A 25965-nucleotide genomic window follows, 5' to 3' on the forward strand; every position below is an offset into this window, starting at 1 on the left:
AGACTTTATCAGTGATTTTTTTTTTTTTTTTTTTCTGAAATTTATTTATTTATTTAAGATTTTTAGCTAACTTTGGGAAACACTATCAGCATGTTTCTATTTTTATTTTACCTAAATAAATAAAATTTTATTTTCCTTCAAAAAAACAAACAAACCTGAGTTTGTGTTTGTAATCTTTAGAAAATCTGGATTAAATAAAGTGTCACCTGTTTCATCTGGAAATGTGTCACATTATGAAAGTAAATAACCTGCAAACAACAAATTCATGTTGACTAAACATTTTTTTTAGGTGAACAAAGACATTTTAGTTTTCTTTTGTTTCCTTTTCTCTTTTGTTTTGATCTTGTTTTTATTCTCTTTTGTTCGGTTGTATTTAATATATATATAAACAGAAGTGAACAGACATTATTTGTTGTGTGTGTGGGTTTTTTGTTTTGTGTTTTCTTTGTTTTTCTCTTTTTCATAAAGAAGTTTTTTAGCCAACGTTAGAAATCACTTTTCAGCCCTGTTGCAATTTCGTTCCCAAGGGTAAAGCTGCACGTTCCCGTTCAGTATTGAGCAAGGTTTAGACTTCATTTTTTAGTTTTCATAGTCATTTATTTTCCCCTGTTTGTTTTTGCCTGTCAGGATGGGTGGTATCCCTGCAGTCAATGGAAAAGGAGAGCGTCTGTTACTCTACATTGGAATAATCGACATCCTGCAGTCTTACAGGTGCTTGCGTCAACCTCTCCGACTCATGTCACTTACCATTTACATCATGAAGTGTGTGATTCACTGCTGCCAGTATGATTTAGAAGCCATGGAATAACATTTTTCGTTTTCTGTTTAGGTTAATAAAGAAATTGGAGCACACGTGGAAGGCTCTAGTCCACGATGGGGTAAGAAATACATTCAATTTCATTGGCTGACATCTAGAATAAACCTTTTGACATTCATCAACACCACTGTCCCTTGCAAGACGCTCCATTTGATCACTTTGGATGAAAAGCATTGGCCAAGTTAATATCCAGCTGTGTTTTGAGACTCTGTCTTCGACCTTCACTATGATTGCTTCTACTTCTTTCATTTTCATATTAATAAAGCTGCGCTACATTAGCATGAATGGGGTTTAGTGAGAATTATGGGGTTTTGGAGGAAATGCTTGTGAAATGTGCACTAATTTGGGGCTGTTTTTCTCAGAGGATGTGCTAATTGTGCTATTGCTGGTTATGCGTATACCGCACACACTCAACCATTTTTCTCTCAGCTCAGCTGTGAATAAAGGAGATTTCTCCAACCCTGCCTGTGACGCATTGGTCTACGCCATACTGCGAATGGCTCACGGTTCATTTGCATGCTAATTAGGTTATTTATAGACCTAGAGCTGGTGTATCTTGATCGTGTCATCTGGAGGTGACAGATATTACCTAAAGGTTGACTGGTTGACTCCAGAAATAATCGATGTAAATTTAAATTGTACTTTGCCTCTCTAGTTAAGCGTATTTTGACAGTATATTGTAAATGAATGCATGTTTATGTCAGTACAAAAATTATTAGTACTGAACAAACTGTTATTTTCCATTTTGTTAACTGAAATAAGTTAGAACGTGCTGTAACTTTTTAGTTTGAGGTCAGTTGGGTTCACTTATTCTGTCTTTTTCACTCTTCAGGACACAGTGTCTGTTCACAGACCGTCTTTCTATGCGGACAGGTTCTTCAGGTTCATGAGCACTACTGTATTCAGAAAGACTTCCTGTGAGTGAACTGCTTCTGCGTTGAACTTTCATTTCTCAGTTTCATCAATTAACAAGTTCTGCACAAGTAATAGCAATGGTTATGTAAATTAAAAAAAAAAAGAGGAAATGAGCATGTGCAAGTAAATATCTGGTATTGATACATAAAAAAAGGGTAATATCAGCCCATAACCGATAAAGTGTCTATATATTGCTTCTGAGTTGAACTTACGATGTTAAATTTCATAGATTTGATTGGTGTTTTGTATGAAAAATTACTGATAAAGTAATAGCGATGCACCACTATTGATGTTTTGGCTGATACCGATAAATATTTCTTTTAATAACCGATAACCGATAAATGGCTCTTGATAAAATTCTACAGTATTTGGTCCAAATAAAAATAAAACAGTAAAACACTAGTTTAAATACAAACGAATTTAGGCATAAAAGCATTTTAATGTAACATAGCAAAATGGATATTCATCAATAGATATTCAGTGGATAGTCATACTGTACGATTTGCTAAAGAATATATTTAACAGTGTTATTACATTATATTATGAAATATTACAATTTCTGAAAAACTGAAAAAATAAAAATAAATTACACCTATATGGAAATAAACAAAAAACAACAAAATAGATTTAAAAAAAAAAAAAAAAAGCACAAATAACAAAAACACAAAATTTGGAAAAATAACTAAATTTAAAACTGAAAATATAGAATAAAAATCTAATTCAAAATATTAACAAATATTATAATAGTAAAGGTAATTCACATTTTAAAAAAGAGAAAATGAGCAGGTACAAGTAAATATTGTATTGATACATTTTTAAAATCTGCAATATCGGTCGCAAACCGATATATTGCTTCTGAGTTGAACTTACGATGCTAAATTTTATAGATTTGATTCCTGTTCTGCATGAAAAATTATTGATAAAGTAATAGCGATGCACCAATATTGACGTTCTGGCTGATACCGATAAATATGTCTTTTAATAACCGATAACCGAGAAATAGCTTTTGATAAAATTCTGCAGATTTGGTCCAAATAAATTAAAAATAAAACACTAAACACTAAAATTAATGATTTCAAATGTTAATGTTATAATAGTATAAAAAATAATACTAGAATATCTCAAACAGACAAAAATATTAGTGTTTTTAAATATTAACTTTAAGTGAACGTTAGATAACAGCAAAGGTAATCTAAATTTTTTTTTTAAAAAAAGAGGAAATGAGCATGTACAAGTAAATATCTGGTATTGATCAATTAAAAAAATTGGTAATAAAAGCCAATAAAGTGCCGATATATTGCTTCTGAGCTAAATTTGCATTGCTCATTTTCATGGATTAATTTCATGTTCTGCATAAAGTTCTGGCTGATACCGATAAATATTTATTTTATTAACCGATAAATGTCTCTTGATAAAATTCTACAGTATTTGGTACAAATAAATAAAACACTTAACACTAATATTAAAGATTTTAAATGCTACAAATGAATTTACAAGTAAATATCTGGTATTGATCAATTTTAAAAATCGGTAATATCGGCTGATAACCAATAAAGTGCTGATAAATTGCTTCTAATTTTAACTTACATAGCTCAATTTCATAGATTAATTTCATGTTCTGAAAAATTGTTCTGAATTGTTAAAAAAAAAAAAAAAGTTCTGGGTTATACGATAAATATTTATACGATAAAAAAACCGATAAGCGATAAATTGATAAAATTCTACAGTATTTGGTCCAAATAAATGAAAAATACACTAAACACTAAACTCTAAAATGAATTATTTTAAATGTTACAAATAAATTTAGGCATCACAGCAATTAAATGTTTGGTATAAAAATTGATAATTATCAATGAATATTTAATGCATATACATGAGATTTGCTAAAGTTTAATTTAACAGTGTTATTATGAAATTATATTATGAAATACTAAAATTGCTACAACTTAAAAACAAATTTAAAGCTATATAGAAATCTTTGTAAAAGAAAATATAGAAATATTCAAAATAAATGAAAATAAAAGCAAAACTAAATTGCGAACTAAATTTAAAACAGTAAAGATAAAAATAAAAGCTAAAAAAGTCAAAGTAAATATCTGGTGTTGTTAAATTTAAAAAGTCTGAAATTAACCGATAACCGATAAGGTGCCGATACATTGTGCAACCCCTATGAAAATAAAAAGGTATTTTAAAAATAATGTTTCAAATTTATGTGCCACTTACGTCACCAGATAAAATGACAAAAAAACAAGTTTACCTAGTTATTTATTAATATCATACTAGATATTTAGTTTTAGAGAAAAATGAAACCCACAGTGTTAACAGTTTTTAGAAAAATCCTAACCATAACCTTGCTAATGAAAGAAATGACATACTTCATTTGTGCTCATTCAATTGAACATATTTCAAAACTTAAGTGCATTTGTAATCCTGTTTCTTTCAGCACTGAAATCCTCTCCGTCAAAAAGGGGTCGTGGGGGTCTGGCTGCGGGCAAGTACAGCGGTCCAGGAGCAGCCTGGTCAGCCAGCCAGCTGCCGTTTGTAAGAGACGAAAACATCTACGACCTTAGAGGAGCCCGTAGCTTCCCCACACTGGAAGACGATGGTAAACAATAGACGAATTACATTCTTCATTCTCAACCATGAGAACTTGGTTTTAGTCATGTTTAAATTCGGTTTTAGGTCGGACGGATGTGCTTCCCTGCACCCCTCCTTCATTCGAGGAGGCCACCACAGCCTCCATCGCCACCACGCTCTCCTCCACCACCTCCCTGTCCATCCCAGAACGCTCCCCGTCGGACACCTCCGAACACCCGCGCTACAGGTAACACCCCGTCTGCCGCTCTCTATACTATTTTGGCTGTAGCAGGTACAATAAACTCTCTGTTCTCTTCCGTACAGGAGACACACCCAGTCCAGCCATGAAGAAACGTAAGTAAAACAGAGACTAGTCCAAGTCTTCAGACAGTTTTGTGACTGAAATCACTGTTTGTTTCATTAGCAGACTTTACCATGTTTATTTCTCTCTTGGGTCTGATCTCCTCCTTAATGAAAGGAGAACGCTTAGTGATGTTGTTCATGTGGTTTAGTTGAGCCCTCTGCTGGTCTTGTTGTAGAATGCAGGATGAGGACCAGCAGACTATCACAGTAGAGGTGGAAGTTGAGGGAAGATATGATAGCGAACCCACCCTCGTGGCTCCCCAGGTATCGCCGGAGAACAGGTATGCGCTCAAAACTGAGAATTTACTTGCATGTAATATTTCATATTTACTTATGAAAGCCAGCCTTTTAAAAAAGGTCTTGATGAAGTGTAATAGAATTAAGGGCGAGTCAAAAAGATTATTTAAATGCAAATGCATTGTTGCTGAATCAAGAGCAGTGTGGATGTAAGATCAGGGGTATCATGGGAATGAGGAATTAGATGTGCTCCATTCAGCTGAGCTCACCTGCTGGGTGATGGGAAAAAGACACCATGGCAACTGCCACAGAGGAACATTAACCAAACAGGAAGTGCTTAATCACATTGGCAATAAGAGCCCAAATGTTTTTGTGTTAGTCAGGACCAGTGGCAATATACCCAAAAATATTTAGAAATATTTATAAAATAAAAAGTGGTAATACCATTTATTATTTAAAAAAAAAACAAAACAAAAAAAAACAACTTATGTTTTGGTAAATGGTAATATAAGTATAGTATATGTATTTATTCTTTCTTTATTTAAATAATATTTCTTTATTAAGGATTTTTTTAAATATTAATTATTTATTCATCCTTGTTTTATTGCACATCGGTGTGACTTTTTGACCTTTTTAAGATATTTTGAAGAAAGTTCATGCTGCACACTTCCATACAAGCTGTGTAGTATTAAATAACACAAATTATTAAAAATGACCGTTTTCAGTAATTGAAATAAAGCTTAATTAAATTCAAATAAAATGTAAATATCAGATGAAAAGTTTAAAAAATTAGAAACGGAAATAAAAAAGTTTTAAAATAAAAAAAGGAAGAAACTAAAACTGAAACTGAAATAAAATTAAATCTGTGTAAATAATATATATATATATATATATATATATATATATATATGAAAGCCAGTTTTTACACCACTGAATAAAAAATAAAAAGATTATTGCGACTTTTTATCTCACAGTCAGTAGTCAGAATTATGAGATATAAACTTGCAATTGTGAGAAATAAAGTCAGTTGCGAGATATAATATAAATTCTGAGGTTTTTCTCGCAATCCTGACTTTTTCTCAGAATTGATATATAAACTCACAATTGTGAGTTGTAAAGTCCAGTTTTGATGGAAAAAAAGATTGGTATGTTTTCAGAATTGCGAGAAAATGTCACAACTGTGAAGTAAAAACTCACAATTCTGAATTATGAGTTTATGTCTTGCAGTTCTGACTTTTTTTTCTCCGAATTGATATGAACTTGCAAATCTGAGGAAAAAAACTCAGAATTGTGAGTTTATATCTCGCAATTTTTAATTTCTCACTGTTCTAACTTTTTTTCTCAGAATTGCGTGATGTAAACACAATTGCAAGTTTATATCTCGGAATTTTGACTTTTTTTCCTCAGAACTGAGATATAAACTTGCAATTGCGAGTTATAAAGTCCAATTTTGAGGGGAAAAAAAAGACGTATAAAGGTAGAGGTATAAAGTCAGAATTGCGAGATAAAGACTCACAGTTCTAACATTTTTACTCAGAATTGTGTGATACAAACTCACATTTTCAAGTTATAAAGTCAAAATATATATTCTGAGGTTTTTCTCGCAACCCTGACTTTTTGCGAGTTGTAAAGTCCAGTTTTGATGGGAAAAAAAAGACAGGTATGTTTTCAGAATTGCGAGTTTATATCTCACAGTTCTAAAAAATGACACAATTGTGAAATAAAAACTCACAATTCTGAGGAAAAAAAGTCAGAATTGTGATGAAAAAGTCAGAATTGCGAGATATAAACTCATAATTCTGACTTTTTCATCACAATTCTGACTTTTTTTCAGAATTGATATAAACTTGTAATTGTGAGGTGTAAAGTCATAATTACGAGATAATTTTTGAGATATAAACTCGCAATTGCGAGTTATAAAGTCCAGTTTTGATGGGAAAAAAGACTGATATGTTCTTAAAATTGGAAGTTTATATCTCACAATTCTGACTTATTAACTCACAATTTTGTGAAATGAAGTCAGAATTGCAATTCTGAGAAAGTCATAAATGTGATATAAAAACTTGCAATTCTGAAAAAAGTCACAATTGTGAAGTAAACACTTCTAAATTCAGTTAGAATTATGAGTTTATATATTGCAATTCTGACTTTTTTTCTCAGAATTGATATGAACTTGCAATTCAGAGAAAAAATCAGAATTGTGAGTTTGTCTTGCAATTTTGACTTTCTCACAGTTCTAACTTTTTTCTCAGAATTGAGTGATGTAAACTCATTGCAAGTTTATATCTCGTAATTTCGACTTGCAATTCAGAACTGAGATATAAACTTGCAATTGCGAGTTATAAAGTCCAATTTTGAGGGGAAAAAAGACTTGTTGATATGTTATGAAGTTGATATGTTTTCAGAATTGTGAGTTTATATCACAGTTCTGACTTAAGAACTTGAAATTGCATGTCATAATGTCATAATCGCAATTCTGAGGACAAAAATTTCACAATTGCGAACTAAAAACATATCTCACAGTTCTGACTTTAAAATTCAAAATTGTAAGTTTATATCATTGAATATTAATAAATACTATAAATGTATATAATGTATATATATGTGTAAATATATATAATACTAAAATAGCACTGCATACACTAAAAGTACATAGTGAGCATAGGCTGCCAAATGGCCAAAAATCACCATAAAATTTTGACTCTATATTCCTATATACTGAAGTCATTCAGTAGTTTTGTGTGAAGAACAGAGCAAATGTTGTGGTTTGTTCACTGAAAATCTCTAAATTATTTTTTCGTTTTTCTTGCACATGTATAGTGAAGCTGCAGAGACGTTTCTTGAAGCTTCCTCCTCCTCCGTCCCAGCGAGCCCCAGGATAGTAGTGGAATCTGACGGCGGCAGTCAGGCCTCGGGCTGTACGAGCCGTGCCTCTGTGGACGAGGATGACGATGTGCCAATGACAGACATTTATTTCGTAAGTGTTGTTTTTAATAATGTTGTGTGGCATTTATATAGAAAATGCATTAGAGAAGAGTAAAAACCGCCCAGCTCAAAACATAAAAACATGATCAAATGAATCTGCACTGCAAAAATAAATTTTAATCAGTATTTTGTCTTACTTTTCAGTGAAACTACAGTTTTAAACAATACATTTACTTGAAACAGCTTTTGCATTAAAACAATAAGACTTAATAAGAGAATAAATCTTGGATTAAATTTATTTTTCTTAACTCATTGTCAAATATTTTTCTACTTTTTTAAAGCATAGCTCTAACAATATTTTTTCTATTAAAAATGTACTTTTTTTTTTAAATATTTAAAAATTTTACTGAAAAATATTTTAAAATGTAATTAAATTCGAGGGGTTTTATGCTGAACTGTCATGAAAATAATGTCGCAGCGGTAATAAAATAAGACCTTTTGATTTTATTCATGCAAATAATTTTAATTTAATTTCCTTTTTGGATTAAATATGACCATGACATGTTTTTGATAGACTGTGAGATTCACTTAGTAGTAAACAGAGTTAATGTGACCATTGTTGTAATACTGGTAACTAAAGGAAACATCTCCGATACTAGACAGAATCTCACAGAGGGTCTCTGTTGGCCCTTGGGTGGCTGTTTGTGTGCCGAGGTGTTAGGAGCCCCACTGGGTCTTTATTTTTATCTTCTGCATGACAGTATAAGACCTATTGAAATAAACTCACAGTCCTTTTGTCTCCGAGGACAAACTGAGAAATGGCCATCATTATCATTTCTTAGACACACTGAGACTCTTAAACTCGGTCGTGTGCTGAAAAGAGGCCTGGAGACGCGCAAGCGCCACCTCTTGAATTATTCATCCATTAACACCCTGCACCAGCTGCTCCGTCGCTCTTTCCTCTTATTAATGGAGCTGTCAATTTTCCCATTTATCGACTGCTAAACAGCACTCCATCTCCTTGGCTTTTTCATTACCTTTCTGCCATCATTCATTATTTGTCTGCCGTCTCTTTGTGCATCTCTCTTGCTAAGTTCTCTGATGGCAGCGTCTGTGTTTGTCAGCCCGTCTCGCACGGAAGGCGGCACATTGTAAGTTTTGTAGCTGTAGTTTTAGAATTAATCAGAACGAGTTAGCTCCTGAAGTTTGCTGTATTTCTAGGCTATTGTAGATTTTTTGTAAACTTAGAATTGAAAGGATAGCTCACCCAAAAATGAAAATTCTGTCATTAATTACTCACCCTCATGTCATTCCAAACCTGTAAGATCTTCGTTCATCTTCAGAACACAAATTGAGATATTTTTGACCCTGCATAGACAACAACACAACTACCACGTTCAAGGCCCAGAAAGGTAGTAAGGACATCGTTAAAATAGTCCATGTGACATCAGTGGTTTTATGAAGCCACGAGAATACTTTCTGTGTGCAAAGAAAACAAAAATAACTTTATAAGGTCTTACGGGTTTAAAACGACATGAGGATGAGTAATTAATTACATCATTTTCATTTTTGGCTTTAGGCTGTTGTTACTGTAAGACTTATATATGCAAATAAGGCCAACATAACAAGTATGAATTTGTTTTGAAAACTTTAGGTAAATAATTGCAGCTGCACAATTAATACAGCCATCAAAGATTACAGTATGCTGTTTCAATACTGTGAAAATGTCAGGGTCGTTAATGTAAAATCATTAAAAAAAAGATTACTTTATATATAATAATTGTTAAGTGAGAGATAAAAAAAAAATAAACTTATATAAACTTATATAAACTTAAATAAACAGCTAGTTTCCAAGGTACAATCTAGTAAAATAACAAAAATCTAAATAAATTTATATATAAATAATAAATAAATGTATATATAAATATATAAAGAATAAAACTGACAAAAATGAACAATTAATTTATTAAATCTTTAACAAAAAATAAAGAAAATATGAAAAATAATTCAAAATATTAATAAGAACAAAAAAAATTAAAAAGTTGATGTAGTAAAGTAACTAAAATCAAAAATACATATAAAAAAAAACATATATATATATATATATATATATATATATATATATATACACATATATAAAGAATAAAAGAAAAATAATAAAAATGACAGAAATGCACATTGAAATGATTAAATCTTTAACAAACATTAAAGAAAATATGAAAAAATAATAATTCAAAATATTCTAAACAAAAATGTATGTGAAAGAAAAACTAAAGTATACTAAAATAACATTGGAAAAAGTTGAGCTTATTTTTTTATTTTTTTATTTTGTCCTTTCAAAAATAGTTTTGGAATCATACAATGCAAAAAAAATTCTAAGAGACAGGAAACAGTACGTTGCACAATCAGGCGACATAAAATGAGCAAAATCACTCCTTTATTACTTTATTAGGTATTAACGTAATATTAAGCTTCTTGCTCATTAAATAAAAAACAAAACAGTGTTCCTGATCCTATTTTGTCAGGAATTAATAGTTCTATTAATTAATAGTGAATGTGACACATTATTTAATTAGTGTTTTTATAGTCGCAAATTAAAATATAGCAACTTCCAATACAATTAAAACAACTTTTCTAGTCTGCCGATGTAACGAAGGCCGTGTGGGCCGGGAAAAATGCTAGTAGCCAATAATATCAGTGCTCACTTTGTGCTTTCCAATCAAATCCTGATGGATCAAACTAAGTCCCACCCTGCAATATTTTCCACTGATTATTGTGTTTATTGTGATGAGACTTCCGATTCATTATTTGCTATAAGGAAATAACAAGAAGAATAACAACATGCAATAAACGGTAAAACAATTTGCACTACAAACCAGTGTCTTCATAATTAATATAATACATGACAATAATACGGTAAGACACATCAGTTTGCAATATCAAGCAGCAAAACGAGTTTTGTACAGTTAAAAATAGCTGGGCGCGGATGAGACCGGAAGCCACACCCACAAATTTTACAAATGGCAACACCCACTCTTACGGGAAAAATAAGGTGGATTACAGTTTGTGATTGAATGCGAAAATTTCTTCTTTTTTACTCCTCAGATAACAGCTTTTGTTAATTGTTTTCTTAAGTCTAGAAAGTCTAGTAACCTTTGCACAAAAAAAATATACATTTCGATGAATGGATAAATGCACATTGTATATACTACCACTACTACTACAACTACTACTACTACTTTTCCCGCATTATTAACATTCACAGCAAATCTTTTACTAATGTCTCTCTTTCTTACCACTGCATTTCTGAGATTCCTCACTCTGGTCTTTCTGTCTTTCTTCCTCTCTGCAAATTTCCACTGTCTCCACTTTTCTGGCGCCCTCTGCTGTCTGGCTTGTATAAATGCAGCCTCCAGAAGACAAAAGCTGGGTATATTCTCCTCTGCACTTCGGCTCAGGGCCTAAAACCCTGCCAGAGGATGAAGGGGAGAGTGAAACAGTAAGTGCGCGCCGTGTCGTGGTCATCTCAGGTTCGCGATTCTTATTGTTGACGGTCTTTTGTCCATTATTCCTTGCTTATTCCATTTTAATGTGTCCCAACAGTAATCAGACCTCAGGAAAGAGGGGCAGCTACAAGGTTTGGACTCTTCAGACGTCCTCAACATGTCCGGAAACTCTACTGGTCGGATTTTTTCAGATCTTAAAGGGATAGTTCACCCAAAAATGAAATTTGCCCCAGCATGTACTCAGCGTAAAGCCATTCTAGGTGTTTATGACTTATTTCTATGTTCTTTCGGACAAATACAATCGGAAGTATATTAAGAAAAATACACTGGCTTTTCTGTCATTTATAATGCCAGTGAATGGGTGTTGAGATTTTGAAGTGCATCCACCCATCATAAAAAGTACTCCACACGACTCCAGAGGTTAATAAAGGCCTTCTGAAGCAAAACGATGTGTTTCTGTAAGAAAAATATCCTTTTTTAACACTTTATGAACCGTAATCTCTAGCTTTCGCTAACTGTCATACGCACATTCATGCCGTTTTAGTGGATGACGTAGCATGTAGGCGAACATGTGACGAACGTGAGCGAGCAAAACAAAACACCAGTCACGAATTAGAAGTACAAAACGAAGATTTGAAAAGAAAAATGTTGGAGGATTTCAGTATAAGACAAGAGGAGACTGGTTTTCCTTGGTTGTAAACAAAACTTGGTTCTCGTGAGACTAGCACGTACGTCCTGTGTCATCCGCTGGAACGCCCCTCTCTCATGAACGCGTGCACATCAGTTAAGAAAACTAGAGATTACAGTTCATGAAGTTCAAATATGGATGTTTTTCTTAAACGAATGCATTGATTCCCTTCAGAAGGCCTTAATTAACCACGTGGAGTCGTGTGGAGTACTTTTTATGATGGATGGATGCACTTTATTGGTCTTCAAAATCTCAACACCCATTCACTGCCATTATAAAGCTTGGAGGAGCCATAACATTTTTTAATGTAACTCGGATTGCTTTCGTCTGAAAGAAGAAAGTCCTACACACCTAGGATGAGTAAATCATGGGGTAATTTTCATTTTTGGGTGAACTGTCTCTTTAAATATCGTTTTCGGTCCTTTCACCCATTCATAAACAACACCAAGCAAGTAGTAATAGTCCACTTATTTATGAGAAATAATGAAAATATTTATGTTTAATTATTTTTTGATTGTTTCGTTTTTTGTTCAAGTCTAATTTACATACTGTGAATGTGTACTTTTATTTTATTTTTTTAGGGGACTTGTAGGTGATATGACTTAAGTTGTTAATGCACCTTGGTTATCAGGAGGCATTGTTTCATAACAGTTGAAAAAAAAATACATGGTTTGCTTTATTTTTATTGGTTCTTCAGAAAAATATTAAGCCAGCAATAGTGTTCAATGTTTCAGATTTATGAAATTGCAAAAAGTGGCTGTTTGATGTGTGAAATTTGGCAATAACCAAAGTCCCATCATTTTTATTTTCATTTTATCTTAATTTTAAACTAAAAATTTGGGCTGACAACGGATGCTGGATGTTATAGACAACGACATTTTCCGCATCACCTAATGTTTATAGTTTTGTTTTGGCTCATTTTTATACATTCTACTCTCCAAACAGTTCAAATTCGAACTTGTTCCGCAGAGTTTCCCGCCAAAATCAATACACAGTCATCAGGCCCTGGTTATTAAGAGACAAGATGGGACCAAACTTATTATGTGGGAGGCCAAATATGTAAAACAACTTGTAACCATAATCACAATCGTTTGTTCAAACGTTAAATTGTAAATCCACATGTATAGAATTTGTGTGTGTGCCTATGCATTGAGCGTGTTTGTGGTTTTGAGTAAGCGAGTGTCTCAATTTACAATGAAAGTGTGCGACACTGATTCTTATGATGTGCAGTGGCCAGTTGCTATTGATATTGCTGTTGTATCTAAAATGAAGGGACTACTGCAGCAATACATTTGTAAAGTGTAGCACACGCATATTTTGGTTGCCTTAATTATTTTTTGCCAACCTAAACCCTATTGTAGTTACAAACTATTCACAGATTCAGTCTTTCTTTCTGGTTCACCAATGATAGTGTCTTAGATTTGTATATAGGTCTTTAAATACATATAAAATCTATTTTAAATGTTAGTTTTCTTTTCTATTTTATTTTGCACAAGTGGCTTGCAAAAGGTGTCCTGTAGGTCCACACGAACCCACCCATTCTTCCAGCGTCCAGGACGTTTTCTTGTGTTCGAGTCTAGGGTGTTTTTTTGTATCATATGTGTACACTTTACAGTTGGGATTGTAAAGTCTACTCTATACGGTCGAAGACATACAACTGTATCAATCGCTTACTCTTCCAACAGTTGAGCTGTGTTTGTGTGTATGTGAGTGTGTATGTGGTTAAAAAGCTGTGTGCCCCCTTAAATAGCAAAAGAGCATGATGAAATGTGTGTCTATTTACATTGATGTACAGCATAGACATTTATCTCTACGGAAAGACCACAAGCAATGGACCGGTGTGTGTACATTTGTTCAGACCCTTAATAAATACAACTCTTGAACTTGACTTATGTTTTTTTTTTTATTATGTGTCCTTGGAACATGAAAAAATGAATGAATAAAAATAAACAGCATCCATTTTATTCTTAAAAAATTACAAATTTTAAGCTGTATTTGCCTTAAAACAGTTAAATAAAAAATAAAAACAGCAAGCCTTAAAGTTTGTTTTATAGTTTTAATTTTAAATGTCTCTCTCTCTCACACACACAAGACAAAACATTAAAAAGAAAACATTTAAAGCTAAATAAAAAAGAATATATATACATACAATTTTTAAGGCTGTATTTACATTAAATACTACAAAACGGATAACATTTTAAAGGTTTGCCATGTTTTTTTTAATTTATTAATTTTAAATCACACACAAAACATTAAAAAAAAATTATTTACCTTCTAATTTTGTTTTGTAGTGTTTTTATTTTAAATGTTACACACTACAAAAACATTTAAAAAATGTAAAGCTAGATTTACATTTTAAAAAAACATTACAGAACAAAAACAGCAAACCTTTAAAATTAAGGGTTTCTGTTTTTTTTTTTTAATTAGATGTGACATTTTTATATATAAAAAAAGCTGGATTTATCTTTAAAAAAAAACTACAAAAACACAGCAAACCTTTAAAATTGTGTATATATATATATATATATATATATATATATATATATATATATATATATATATATATATATATATATATGTATAATATATGCATTATATTTATAAAATTAAAGCTGTATTTACATTAAAAATACATTTTATCCAGTTTGTAGTGTTTTTTTAAACAAATACAAACATACAATTTTTAAAGCAGTATTAACTTTAAAAAAAAAAAAAAAAAAAAAAAAAAAAAAACCTACAAAAATGTTTTAATTTGGGTCTGTGAAAATGGTTAGAGAAAAATTTGTTTTATGCACACTCCACAACCGCAGAAATCAGGTGAACTTTTTTTTATACTAACAGCACTAAATTGCAGAGATAATGCAAACATTACTGAAAGATCACACAACACCACTGCTTAAGTTCTCAACGTTGAGATTTATTAGCAAACCTTTAACAAAGGCAATTTCTCGGAAAGCATCACAATAAAAATTGGGGAGAAAAAACAAAAACAACATTTGGTCTCTAAAAGTCATAAGTAAAACTAAAAATGTACCATTCGGCACAAATACAAATATTTAACGGACAAATAATTTGGAAAGCATAATGAGGGGGTGGAAGGAATCTGAAGGCAAAGATGATTATGCATTCCTGTCGATCCTGACGTCGATCTCTCGTCCGCTGAGCCGGTAGCCGTTCATGGTACGACAGGCTCGCTCTGCAGTCTCGGGACTGTCGAAACGCACCACGCCGCAGCCCTTGGACTTGCCGTTCTCCATCTTTATGTCTGCATACTGCACGATGCCTGTTAGAAAAAGCACACAAACCATACTGATTAATAGTGAGCGAGAAATGTTAAAAGACATCTGATGGCAAAAAGTCTTACCACATGAATTGAAAGTGTCCTTCAACATCTTCCAAGTGAAATCAAAGGGCAGCTGCAGAAAGAGACAATTATTTTTATAAACACATGTAATTAAAAATGATATTATAGGTAGATGTAAAAACACAGGAAGTCAAGATCAAATGCTTACATTTCTGACAAATATCTGGCAACCCTTCCTGGCATTGGCTCCACCAGCTCCTGGCCCTCCTTGTCCAGCCCCGCCAAAAGAAGTGCCGAAGTTACCACGATCCATATCAGCCGGTCTGTCAAACTGCCCCCCGACGCCACCGGAGCCCATCCGGTCCATGCCGGAGCCCATGCGGTCGAGACCCGAGGAAGGGAAGCGGTCCATGCCACCGGAGCCCATGCGGTCGAAGTTTGAACCCATTCGGTCAAGGCCTGTGTTCATCCTGTCCATGCCCATAGGCGAGGAAAAGTCCATGCCGCCACTCATGCGATCCATGCCGGATGGTCCCAAGCGGTCAAAGCCGCCAGGGCCCATGCGGTCCACGCTGGAGCTCATGCGGTCGAGGCCTGATCCCAAGCGATCCATACTGGGCCCTAGTCGGTCAAGCCCTGAACCCATTCGGTCGAAGCCAGTTCCCAACCGATCCAGATCAGACATGCGGTCCATGCGATCCATTCCCATTCGGTCCAGGCCTCCCATGCGGTCCATGCTGCCACCAAGCCGGTCCATGCCAGAATTCATGCGATCCATTCCCATGGAGTTTCCTGGTAAACCAATTTTTAAAAGATGAATTTCAAAATTGACATTTAACTATATAAGAAACGTATAGGAGCAAATGTTGACAGTACTAACCCATTCCACGGTCAAAAGAGTCTCCGAAGTTGCTACGGGACATACCCATGTCATTACGGCCACTGAAATCTCTATCAAAGCCACCACCGATTCCACGATCCATATCTGCGATTTAAAATAAACAGGTTTTAAACCAAACTACTTGAAAAGCAAAAAAAAAAAAAAAAATTAATTCAAATAAATAAAATTAAAAGAATAATAAAACGCATTTACCGTTCATTCTTCCCATTCCAGAAGGGCCGAAACGATCCATGTTGTTCATACCACCTCCAAAATTATCCATCCCTAAAAAAATAATAAATAAAATATAAATTTAATTCATTAGGAAAAACAAAATGCAAAACAAAAGACACATGGAAGACAGCAATGTTATAAACAGAGCTCCCTTGAAGGTTTTATTTTCAGTGGATAAAACAAGCAGGGGAGGGAAAAAAAAAAAAAAAAAAAAAAAAAAAAAAAAACACTTTATCCACTAACAATTAAATAAAAAAATTGGGAAAATAAATAAATAAATAAATAAATAAAAATATAATAATAATAATAATAATAATAATAATAATAATAATAATAATAATAATAATAAGCATTTTTAACAAACTAGGTACCTCAAGAGATAAACCTTCCTAAAAAAAAAAATAAATAAATAAATAAATAAATAAATAAATAAAAGTAGATAAAAATGTGCAGCTTTTAAATTAGTACATAAAATTAAGAAAATAAAAACCTGGTATATAATTCATGGTGAAAACAAGCAGCAATTTAATTAAACAACAACAACAAAAAAAAAAACATTTAATTCCTAGTGGATAAAGTAGCATTTTAGTACTAATTAGCTTTTTTAACATTTATTAAAAAAAACAAAAAACAAAAAACAAAAAAAGTAGGGGGTGGGAAGACAACCTTCAAGATAATTTAGTAGATAAAATAAGCAGCTTTTAAATTTGTAAATCAAATTAAGTAAATTAAAACTTTCAACTAAATTTACAGTACAGCAATCATTTAAAAAAAAAAAAAAAAAAAAAAAACCATATGCACACAAAAACAAACCATCATAAAGGGGTCAACATTGCTTCAAAATTACGGCACAGTTAATATGGAGATTCAGGAGGAAGTTGATCTGAAATGGACAAAATCACCCTTTAACTACAGGATACAAATCAAACCAGTAACGCCTGCAGGTCCTTTCCAGACAAGACCAAAATAAAAGAATGGCTGATGAGATGAAACACATACCTCCCATTCTACCCATGCCACCAAATCCCATTCCATCCATTCCTACAAATGATTTCATGGAGAGGGGAGGGGAGTGACGGTCAGTGAGTGCATACAAAAGGAAACACTCCGAAAAACATCAACATGCAACATGCTGTTACCTCCTGGTCCCATGTTGCCCATCCCACCACGGTTGAGCTGGGTAGCATCAATGGGTTGACCGCCAGGTCCCAGACCGAGACCGACACCACTCAGACCACCTGCACGACAATGTGGAAACAGATTTAGAAACTAGCCAACAGCAAGATGTCTGACGAACGCGAATATGAAAACACTTACGAGGAAGTGCTGGAGGACGATCTGGGGGTGTGAAGTCACCTTTGGGAAGGGATTTCTCATCCTGAAAAGACAAATGTGAGATATGCACTTTATGTTTTTATTCTGTGGGAGAAACAAGTTTCTATGCTCAACCCATGTGATCACTTACCAGTTTGACGTGCATGACCCTGTTGAAGAGCAGCTGTCCGTTGAACATAGCTAACATCCATTAAGGAAAACTTCAAGCATTGCACATATTAAACAGCATTAAACAACCTTATTGTAATCGGCACCACATATTAAAAGCTATCGTGAAGGATACAGACTGCTTGAACTGCCTCAATGGGCATCTCAAAAGTGACTGTTCCCATTCCCCTGCTCTTCCCATCTTTATCCTCCAGGATATCTGCACGCACAACTGCTCCAGCCATACCAAACACCTCCTTGAGCTTCTTCCATCCGACCTTGTAGTCCAGCTGTGCAAAGAGACGCCATGTGAGTGATCAGGTTTCAAAATATGGGACATATTGGATTGAAAGTGGATTTAAAGTCTTACATTGGCCACAAAGATGGTGCTGCCGATTTTTCCAGCCTGGAGACCGTGGATGATCTCGTTGGGAATGTTTGGGTTGTTCATGAGACTGGGAGGGATGTTGACCATTGAAGGACCGCCAGGCCCCGGGCCCATTCCCATGCCCATTCCTCCACCCATGCCTCCTCCCATTCCTCCACCCATGCCTCCTCCCATTGGTGGGCCACCACCACCACCACCTCCGTGACCCCGATTAGCTTCACGCTGGGCAATCACTCCATCTGGGTCCTTAGAGAAGCACAAGGGGATTGTTCATAACAGGGCCCATTTAATACATCCAACATTAAATAGACATTTATGATGATTTTGCTGGCAGTATAAGATACCACTACATGCTTTTTTTGAAGACAAACTATTTTTACAATCATTCCTTGCATCTTACAACAATTTCATAATTTTTTCATATTAAAAATTTAGGGCCATTTGATTTCCGTGATGCTGAAAACAAGAACTGAATCAAGTCATAAATCGAATTCGCTATATTTGGCCAAATGTGGCAAATTTTAGATGGATAGATCTAAAGTAAGTCAGTAGAGTTAAATCTAAACGCAACACGGACTGCTGTCTGTGAATATTAAGCTGCAAAAATACCAATTAAAAACTAAGATTTTTTTTTTAAAAACACTGATAACTATGTTTTTGTGTTCTATTGTACAAAAATGCTAGCCATAAAAATAAAAATAAAAGTTCAGTTTAACTTGAAATTGTGACAGATACATAATCTAATTATAGTAGCACTACTAATAAAAATATTTTTTTTTATTAAAACATTAAGGAATATTTACCAGAAAAATTTAAATATGCAACAAATAAATTGCGCAAATAAAAAAATATATATATATAAATAATAATAATAATAATAATAATAAAGAATTAAATGTTATAATTAAGAGAAAGTTAATAAAACCATTAAAATAGAATTCAGAACAATAATAATTAAAACCCAATGATAAAAATACAACTTGACAATTAGAAGGAAAAAAAAAAAAAAAAAAAAAAAAAAAAAAAATTCATAGGTCCTTAAATGTAGGCCTAGTTGAGATCAGACTTTTAATAAATTTGTTAAATTGTGTAAGCGTCATGAATTCCATTAATTACACATGACTTTTGATTAATACAATTTAATTTAACCATTAAAACAGGAAAAAGATAATCCAGAAAAATTAAACGGGAAAAAAACGGAATTTGGGAAAGATTTTTTTTTTTTTTTACTAGATCAATTACAAAAAAAATGAATGGACAACTAAAAAAATATTTAAATAATTGTGGTGTAGTCCACTAACAATCCAGAGGAAAAATTAAGGTATTCTTTCACACTTTAATATCTTGGTATCATTTTTAATATTTAAACAAACAAACAAAAAAAAAAAAAAAAAAAAAAAAAAAAAAAATTCACAAAACCTAATGCACAAGTAAAAAGTACATTTAATCTTTTTTTTTTTTTATACAATCGTATCGTCAGGTTTTTTTTTTTTTTTTTTAAGGATCTTGAAACAAAACATTCATAAGTTCAAAAAAGTAGTTCATATTCGTACACTACCATTCAAAAGATTTTTAAACATTTATTAAATTAGTCTCTTCTGCTCACCAAGTCTGCATATTTATTTGATCCAGCAAAAAATTTATTTGAGTACAGCAAAAACAGTAAAACTGAAATATTTTTACTATTTTTAATAACTGTTTTCAACATGAATATATTTTAAAAAGTAATTTATTCCTGTAATTTCAAAGCTGAATTTTTTGCATCATTACTCCAGTCACATGATCCGTTAGAAATCATGATAATAATCTGATTTGCTGCTCAGAAAATATTATGTTGAATTTTTTCAGGTTTCTTTGATGAATACAGTTCAGAATAACCACATTTGTCTGAAATAGAAATCTTTTGTAACATTATAAAATGTCTTTATCATCACTTTTGATCAATTTAAAGCATCCTTGCTAAATAAAAGTATTAGTTTCTATAAACTCTTGACTTGGTGAACCTTACCGTTTAAAAACTTTGGACTGGTAGTGTACATTACAAACAGCACAGAATACAATTGTCAAATCATTCATCAACATTTACCCAGTGTTATTTATCAACAAAACACCCACCTCTTTGACCTTGAGAGGACGACCGTTCATGACATGTTTGTTGACTTTCTCTACAGCCTTTTTCATAAGCTCTTCAGTTCTGAACTCAACCACCCTATTCAAACAAACAAACAAAAAAAAAAAATTAGCAAAAGAGTTGCGCAAAAGCGTTAAATGAGTAGAGATCAATGGTCTGAACGATACTTACGCACAACCCTTTGTTCAGTCAGCACAGCAGCCAGGATAAACGAACAAACAAAACAGGAACGAGAGAGACAATTAGACAAGCTCCACAAGAAATCACTGAAAACTCAGGAAAATGGACACTTAAAATTCAGACACACTAAAATTGATCAAGAATATTCATATAATACTTCTGTGGTGTTCAACGATTACATAATTACATTCAAACTCAAAATGGCTGACGACCAGAATACACAAGCGGCCTTCAGTTGCAATTACTCGTTCAGGCTCCGTTTCTGTTGTTATCCCAACTAGTTGAGTCGCTCAACAAATCATTGACGCCGTGTTTAGTTACTGAACACCACCTGAAGTCCAATAATGAGACTCGCAGTGCTACCTCTTAAACACACGAGAACCAGAATTACTATGTAGCTGGGAAACGAGCCCTGCGGTTCCACTCAGAACCGTCCGTTTTTGTTCAAATGCCACCCAAGACGACACATTTTGAACTCTCAACCCAGTCCTGAACATCCCACATTAAAATCTAAGAGTACATGTAAGAACTCAAGCGGACAAATGGAGGTTCGTCTCTTGCACTTACCCTTGATTTGCCTTCTCCGTCCATTAAGTGTTCCACGTACGTTACCTCACCCACTACAAATCAGATTCCAGACGACACACACCAAGGGGAGAGAAGCCGAGAGAACAATTGGGGTTTAGAGCAGACACAAACGGGGGGGAACGGTGAGAGTGAGCTCGGCCTGCGAGTCCAGAGCCTCCTCCCCCAGCACCTCAGCAGCACAAATTCTGGTACAGGTCTACAAGAAGCAAGCTGTAAAATGCGTTCAGGAAAACTTCTTAAGCTGTCCTTGCTGGGAACCTCAACATCCAGGACTGACCAAAAGTATTTGACCTCCCGAGCCTTCGAAATTGGATGGATTGTCAACTATGGCCTTTGTTGGACGTCAAAGAACCTTTACTGGTAAAGTCTTCGGCTACCTCCGAAACATTCGACACACCTAAACCGTGGCGTTAGGGCCAAATAAAAGTTACTGAGTAAAAATAGCTAAACCTATGTTGGAAAATAAATGGTTTGTAGTTACAGAAACCAAAACCTCGTCCACCTGGAACCAACTTGGCTTCCCAACTAAACAATTGGACTCTTGAATTTAATCGATTAGCCAAACCAGCTCCAACAAGTCCCGTTGGATGAACACTCAAGAATGGAATTAGATGAGACTGCAAACCCAAACCAGGTCTAGTCTGTTTGTCAAAAACTACCTCGAAGAACCACCTGGCATTTCTCCAGCAAGAACGTCTGTCCATAAGATAAAACAAGGACCAGCTTAAGAAGCTGCTTTACTCTGTAGACCTGTACCCCCAAAATCAATCACATCCATTTTTAAGGGCACAATAATGAAGATCAGCTGCAACAACATTCACTCTGGTATTCACCTAAAAAAGAAAATGCAATTTAATTCTACAAGCAACAATTTCCACATGAAATTCCCCATGCGTGCGAATCATTAGGCATGGAGGGGCTACTACACATGGATAGGAAGAAATGTGACCACTCATGGCTTGTTCTGAAATACTAACCAGCAGGTTAGGATAAAAACTAAGCACTTTCTCCAAAGCCAAAGAGACCGATTAATGGCATCAGATTGATCTGAATGGATTAAACTCGATTCTATGTGTACGTGCAATTCGCACAATTTTGAAGTGCCATCCACCTACGTTTTTAATCGTTATTCACAACAGCCTTTTTTCCTCAAGACACTTTTCCGACAGACCACTTCCCCATGATGGGATGTTTATCCTCTGACCTAAAGCAACTGTGTAGGTGGCCACCTTCAAAACCCCCAAAACTAAAACTCCATGGCTCTAAGCTAACCTAGGATGTACGACTAGACATCACGAAAACGTACCTTTTTCCTTCATGAGATCTTTCAGAGTTTGCCATTTAACATCGTAGGGAATGTTGCTGACAAACACACGGTATCTCTTGTTGGGGTTTCCATAAGGTTCAAACCGGCCTCCGCCACCGCGCTTCTGAGGCCTCTCCTTTCTCGACTCATGGTTGGACTTGCCATTAACCGCATTTCTGCATGAAAAAAAACACAAAAAGTGCGATTCAGTTAATGTTTACTCGCCCTACAAGAAAATACATTGTTAAATTCGGTATTTATGTTCTATGTTGTTTAAATTTTCATCAACCCTGTTACCAAAATGTTCTAGCTACACAATTTAATTTAAGAGTGTATAACAGGGTTGAATATTTTGCAGAAATTAGTCACTCTAGCCAGTTTGAGACTGAATGTTTTTATAGTTACCACAATATCACACTTGAATATTAGTTCAATCTTTTTTAAAAATAACTTGGGTAACAGGGTTGAGTTTGCAGCTACAGAAATTGCGGAGACTGCTGCAAACCATTAAATGTCATTTTCAGACATGAAATAAAAACTAAATACATTGAGTTCTTTTTTATTAAAAGGCAATTAAAAAAAAACGAATGCACAATTCAGTTTGATTTTCTATTTATGTTCTACAGAGTTTGAATTTTCTTCAACCCTGTTGTAGTTTATGATGTTTTCTATTTTCTAAATGAAATGTATAACAGGGTTGACAATTTAACATGAATTACAGTCACTTTAGCTAGTTCGAGACCAAGTGTTTTTTTGGTGTTTGCTAAGGAGGGGAAAAAAATAAATCACATTTTCCATTAATAAAAATATTAGTTTGATATTTTGTCCAACAATAACTTGGGTAACAGAGTTGAATTTAAAAAAAAAACAAAAAAAAAAAAAACACCTTCTGCATAATTCAGTTTGATTTTCTATACGTTCTACAGAGCTGGAATTTTCTTCAACCCCGTTACCAATATTTAGGACATCTAAATGCAGTTTAGAAACGATGTGACATTTTCTATTTTTAAGCAATATGATTTGTTTTAAAATAATGTATAACAGGTTAAAAACTGTACATGAATTAGCCATTAAACGCCATTTTCAACAATTAATTGAAAGAAAAAAAAATCTATTAAAGTTTTTATACTAAAAAAAAAAAAAAAAAAAGGAAAAAAACAAAGAAAAAAAACATGCATAATTCAGTTTCATTTTTTATGTTCTACAAAGCTTAAATTTTTTTTCAACCCTGTTAACCATACTTTAGGGTGTGTTTAAATATTTTAAATACATATCGTGACTTTGATTTCTATTTTTTTAAGCAATTTTTTTTTTTAAATGTATAACAGGGTTGAAAATTTCATGTGAATTACTAAACTTTTGCCAGTGTGAGGGGGAGAACACCTTGTTAAAGAAAACATTTGTTTTATCCATTTTCCAACAATAACTTGGGTAACCGTTCCATTTGCTGCTTCAGCAATTGTGGAAACTACTGCAAACCATTAAATGCCATTTTCAGCCATTAATGAAAAGTAATAGATTTAAAAAAAACAAAAAAACAAACAAAAAAAAAAAAAAAACACCTTCAGCATAATTCAGTTTGATTTTCTATATGTTCTACAGAGCTGGAATTTTCTCAAAATTTAGGACATCTAAATGCAGTTTAGAAATGATTTGTGACATTTTCTATTTTTAGCAATACGATTCATTTTAAAATAATGCATAACAGGTTAAAATTGTACATGAATTAGTCATTAAATGCCATTTTCAGCCATTAATTAAAAAAAAAAAAACACTCACTTCTAAAAAGCTTGAATTATCTTCAACCCTGTTACCAGACTTTAGGGTGTGTTTGTAAATACAGTTTAAATACATACTGTGACTTTGATTTCTACTTAAACAATTATTTTCTTTTTTTAAATAATGTATAACAGGGTTGAAAATTCAACTTGAATTAGTAAACTTTTGCCAGTGTGAGGAGGGAGAACACCTTCTGTTAAGGAAAACATTTCTTTTATCCATTTTTCAACAACAGCTTGGGTAACAGAGTTGAGCTTGCAGCTACAGAAACGGTGGAAGCGGTTGCAAATTGTTAAACGTTACATTTCTACTCATGCACTTATTTAAAATAAACATTCAACTGAACAAATAATGTCAAATCACTTAAAATAACTATTGTTACACTGAAGGTTTGTAGATGTTAACATCTAAAGCAATCATTTCTAATGGGCAACAAACTGAGCAAACGTGCAACAAACTAGGCCGCAGCAAACAAAGGACACTCAACATGTTTGTTACGCAACAAAAACTCGTTCAAATCTCGTCTACACGCTTTATTTCGCGTATGAAGCACATTTCATGCACGATGTTTCCTCAGCTCGTTTCCTTCCATTGTGAATCCAACGACTCTTTGTTTGATCAGGACACGAACCAAACAAACGAGTTTGTCCTTTAACGCTCACATCTCACCGCAACCTAACTATTACTAGTAAAATACATCATGCAACCAAAACACTCTGCACCTACATATATTTAAACACATAAAGAGCAAAACATCGAGGTCAAAAGGCATGCAGTTGTCGCGTTACCCTTGTTCTTGCTTCTCAGGCTTCTCTGATTTAACCTCAGTCGACATTTTGCCTTCAGATGTTCGCTTGTCCTCCTCCTTTTTCAGACGAAACTGCTCTAAACCGCTCAGGCTTGGTCTAGATGCAGATAAACGCGAATTTAAAGTCGTAAAAACAATAAAGGTCGCTACTCGGTCGTGTTGTGTCGCTACTACCACAAAAAGTGTTCAGTCGCCGCTTGAGTCTTTCGTCTGGTGAAATGGCGGCGACGCACAAGACGCGAAGCTGATATTGTAAGCGACGTGAGGCATGATGGGAAACGTGTGACGCATTTCTAGTTTAAAACTCTCAGGTGACCGATTAACGTAAAACATCAGAGATTCACCGTAGTTGTTGTTACAACTGTCACATATGTGACCCTGGACCACAAAAACAGTCATAAGTGTCTGTTTTTCAAAATTGAGATTTATGCATCATCTGAAAGCTGAATAAACAAGCTTTCCACTGATGTATGGTTTGTTAAAATAGGACAATATTTGGTCGAGATGCAAATATTTGAATATGTGTAATCTGAGGGTGCAAAAAAATCTAAATATTGAGAAAATCGCCTTTAAAGTTGTCCATATGAAGTTCTTAATAATGCATATTACTAATTAAAAATTAAGTTTGCATATATTTACAGTAGGAACTTTACAAAATATCTTCATGGAACATGGTTTTTTACATAATTTCCTAATGATTTTTGGCATAAAATCAATAATTTTGACCCATACAATGTATTTTTGGCTATTGCTGCAAATATACCCCAGCGACTTAAGACTGGTTTTGTGGTCCAGGGTCACATATTGACTTTAATATGTTGATTTTTATAAACCTAACAGATTTCAATCTTCAGCTT

At 33.7% G+C, this 25965-nt stretch overlaps 2 protein-coding genes across 4 annotated transcripts in view; one reads left to right on the forward strand and one right to left on the reverse strand.

The window, feature by feature from the left end:
- The window catches only part of pip5k1ca (phosphatidylinositol-4-phosphate 5-kinase, type I, gamma a), a 41623-nt gene extending 27707 nt beyond the window's left edge, over positions 1-13916 (forward strand). Inside the window, exons 9-18 of one of the 2 annotated variants that reach the window (XM_051095369.1) lie at positions 628-711; positions 830-878; positions 1650-1734; positions 4176-4337; positions 4415-4556; positions 4634-4663; positions 4849-4953; positions 7730-7886; positions 11244-11333; positions 11438-13916. In XM_051095369.1, coding sequence (XP_050951326.1) covers positions 628-711; positions 830-878; positions 1650-1734; positions 4176-4337; positions 4415-4556; positions 4634-4663; positions 4849-4953; positions 7730-7886; positions 11244-11333; positions 11438-11440 — 907 coding nt within the window. In that variant the 3' untranslated portion in view covers positions 11441-13916. The remainder of the gene's footprint in view (positions 1-627; positions 712-829; positions 879-1649; positions 1735-4175; positions 4338-4414; positions 4557-4633; positions 4664-4848; positions 4954-7729; positions 7887-11243; positions 11334-11437) is intronic. The other variant, XM_051095370.1, reaches the window with a different exon arrangement.
- A 1008-nt stretch (positions 13917-14924) lies between these two features.
- hnrnpm (heterogeneous nuclear ribonucleoprotein M) lies at positions 14925-25360 on the reverse strand. 2 transcript variants are annotated; one of them, XM_051095373.1, is made up of 16 exons: positions 25089-25360; positions 22522-22697; positions 21195-21247; positions 20619-20626; positions 20432-20525; positions 18299-18562; positions 18065-18218; positions 17912-17961; positions 17764-17824; positions 17586-17684; positions 17446-17487; positions 16426-16497; positions 16213-16317; positions 15541-16124; positions 15393-15444; positions 14925-15311 (listed from the first exon to the last, which is right to left on the reverse strand). In XM_051095373.1, the coding sequence occupies exons 1-16, from the start codon at positions 25133-25135 to the stop codon at positions 15148-15150; spliced, it is 2025 nt and encodes a 674-aa protein (XP_050951330.1). In that variant the 5' UTR covers positions 25136-25360; the 3' UTR covers positions 14925-15147. The 2 variants fall into 2 exon arrangements, with proteins under 2 accessions (XP_050951330.1, XP_050951329.1); XM_051095372.1 differs by lacking the exon at positions 17446-17487 and having other exon boundaries at positions 20619-21247; positions 25089-25359.
- Between the last annotated feature and the right edge of the window lie 605 nt (positions 25361-25965).

Source organism: Labeo rohita, chromosome 22, assembly GCF_022985175.1.
Source record: "Labeo rohita strain BAU-BD-2019 chromosome 22, IGBB_LRoh.1.0, whole genome shotgun sequence".
NCBI classification, from domain to species: domain Eukaryota; kingdom Metazoa; phylum Chordata; class Actinopteri; order Cypriniformes; family Cyprinidae; genus Labeo; species Labeo rohita.

Coding starts and splice junctions, on each gene's coding strand:
- hnrnpm (XM_051095373.1), bottom strand. CDS start 25,135: ATGTCGACTGAGGTTAAATCAGAGAAGCCTGAGAAGCAAGAACAAGG. Junction 21,248..22,521: donor AGATCTCATGAAGGAAAAAG/GTACGTTTTCGT, acceptor TCTGATTTGTAG/TGGGTGAGGTAACGTACGTG. Junction 17,825..17,911: donor GGGTCATGCACGTCAAACTG/GTAAGTGATCAC, acceptor TTGTCTTTTCAG/GATGAGAAATCCCTTCCCAA.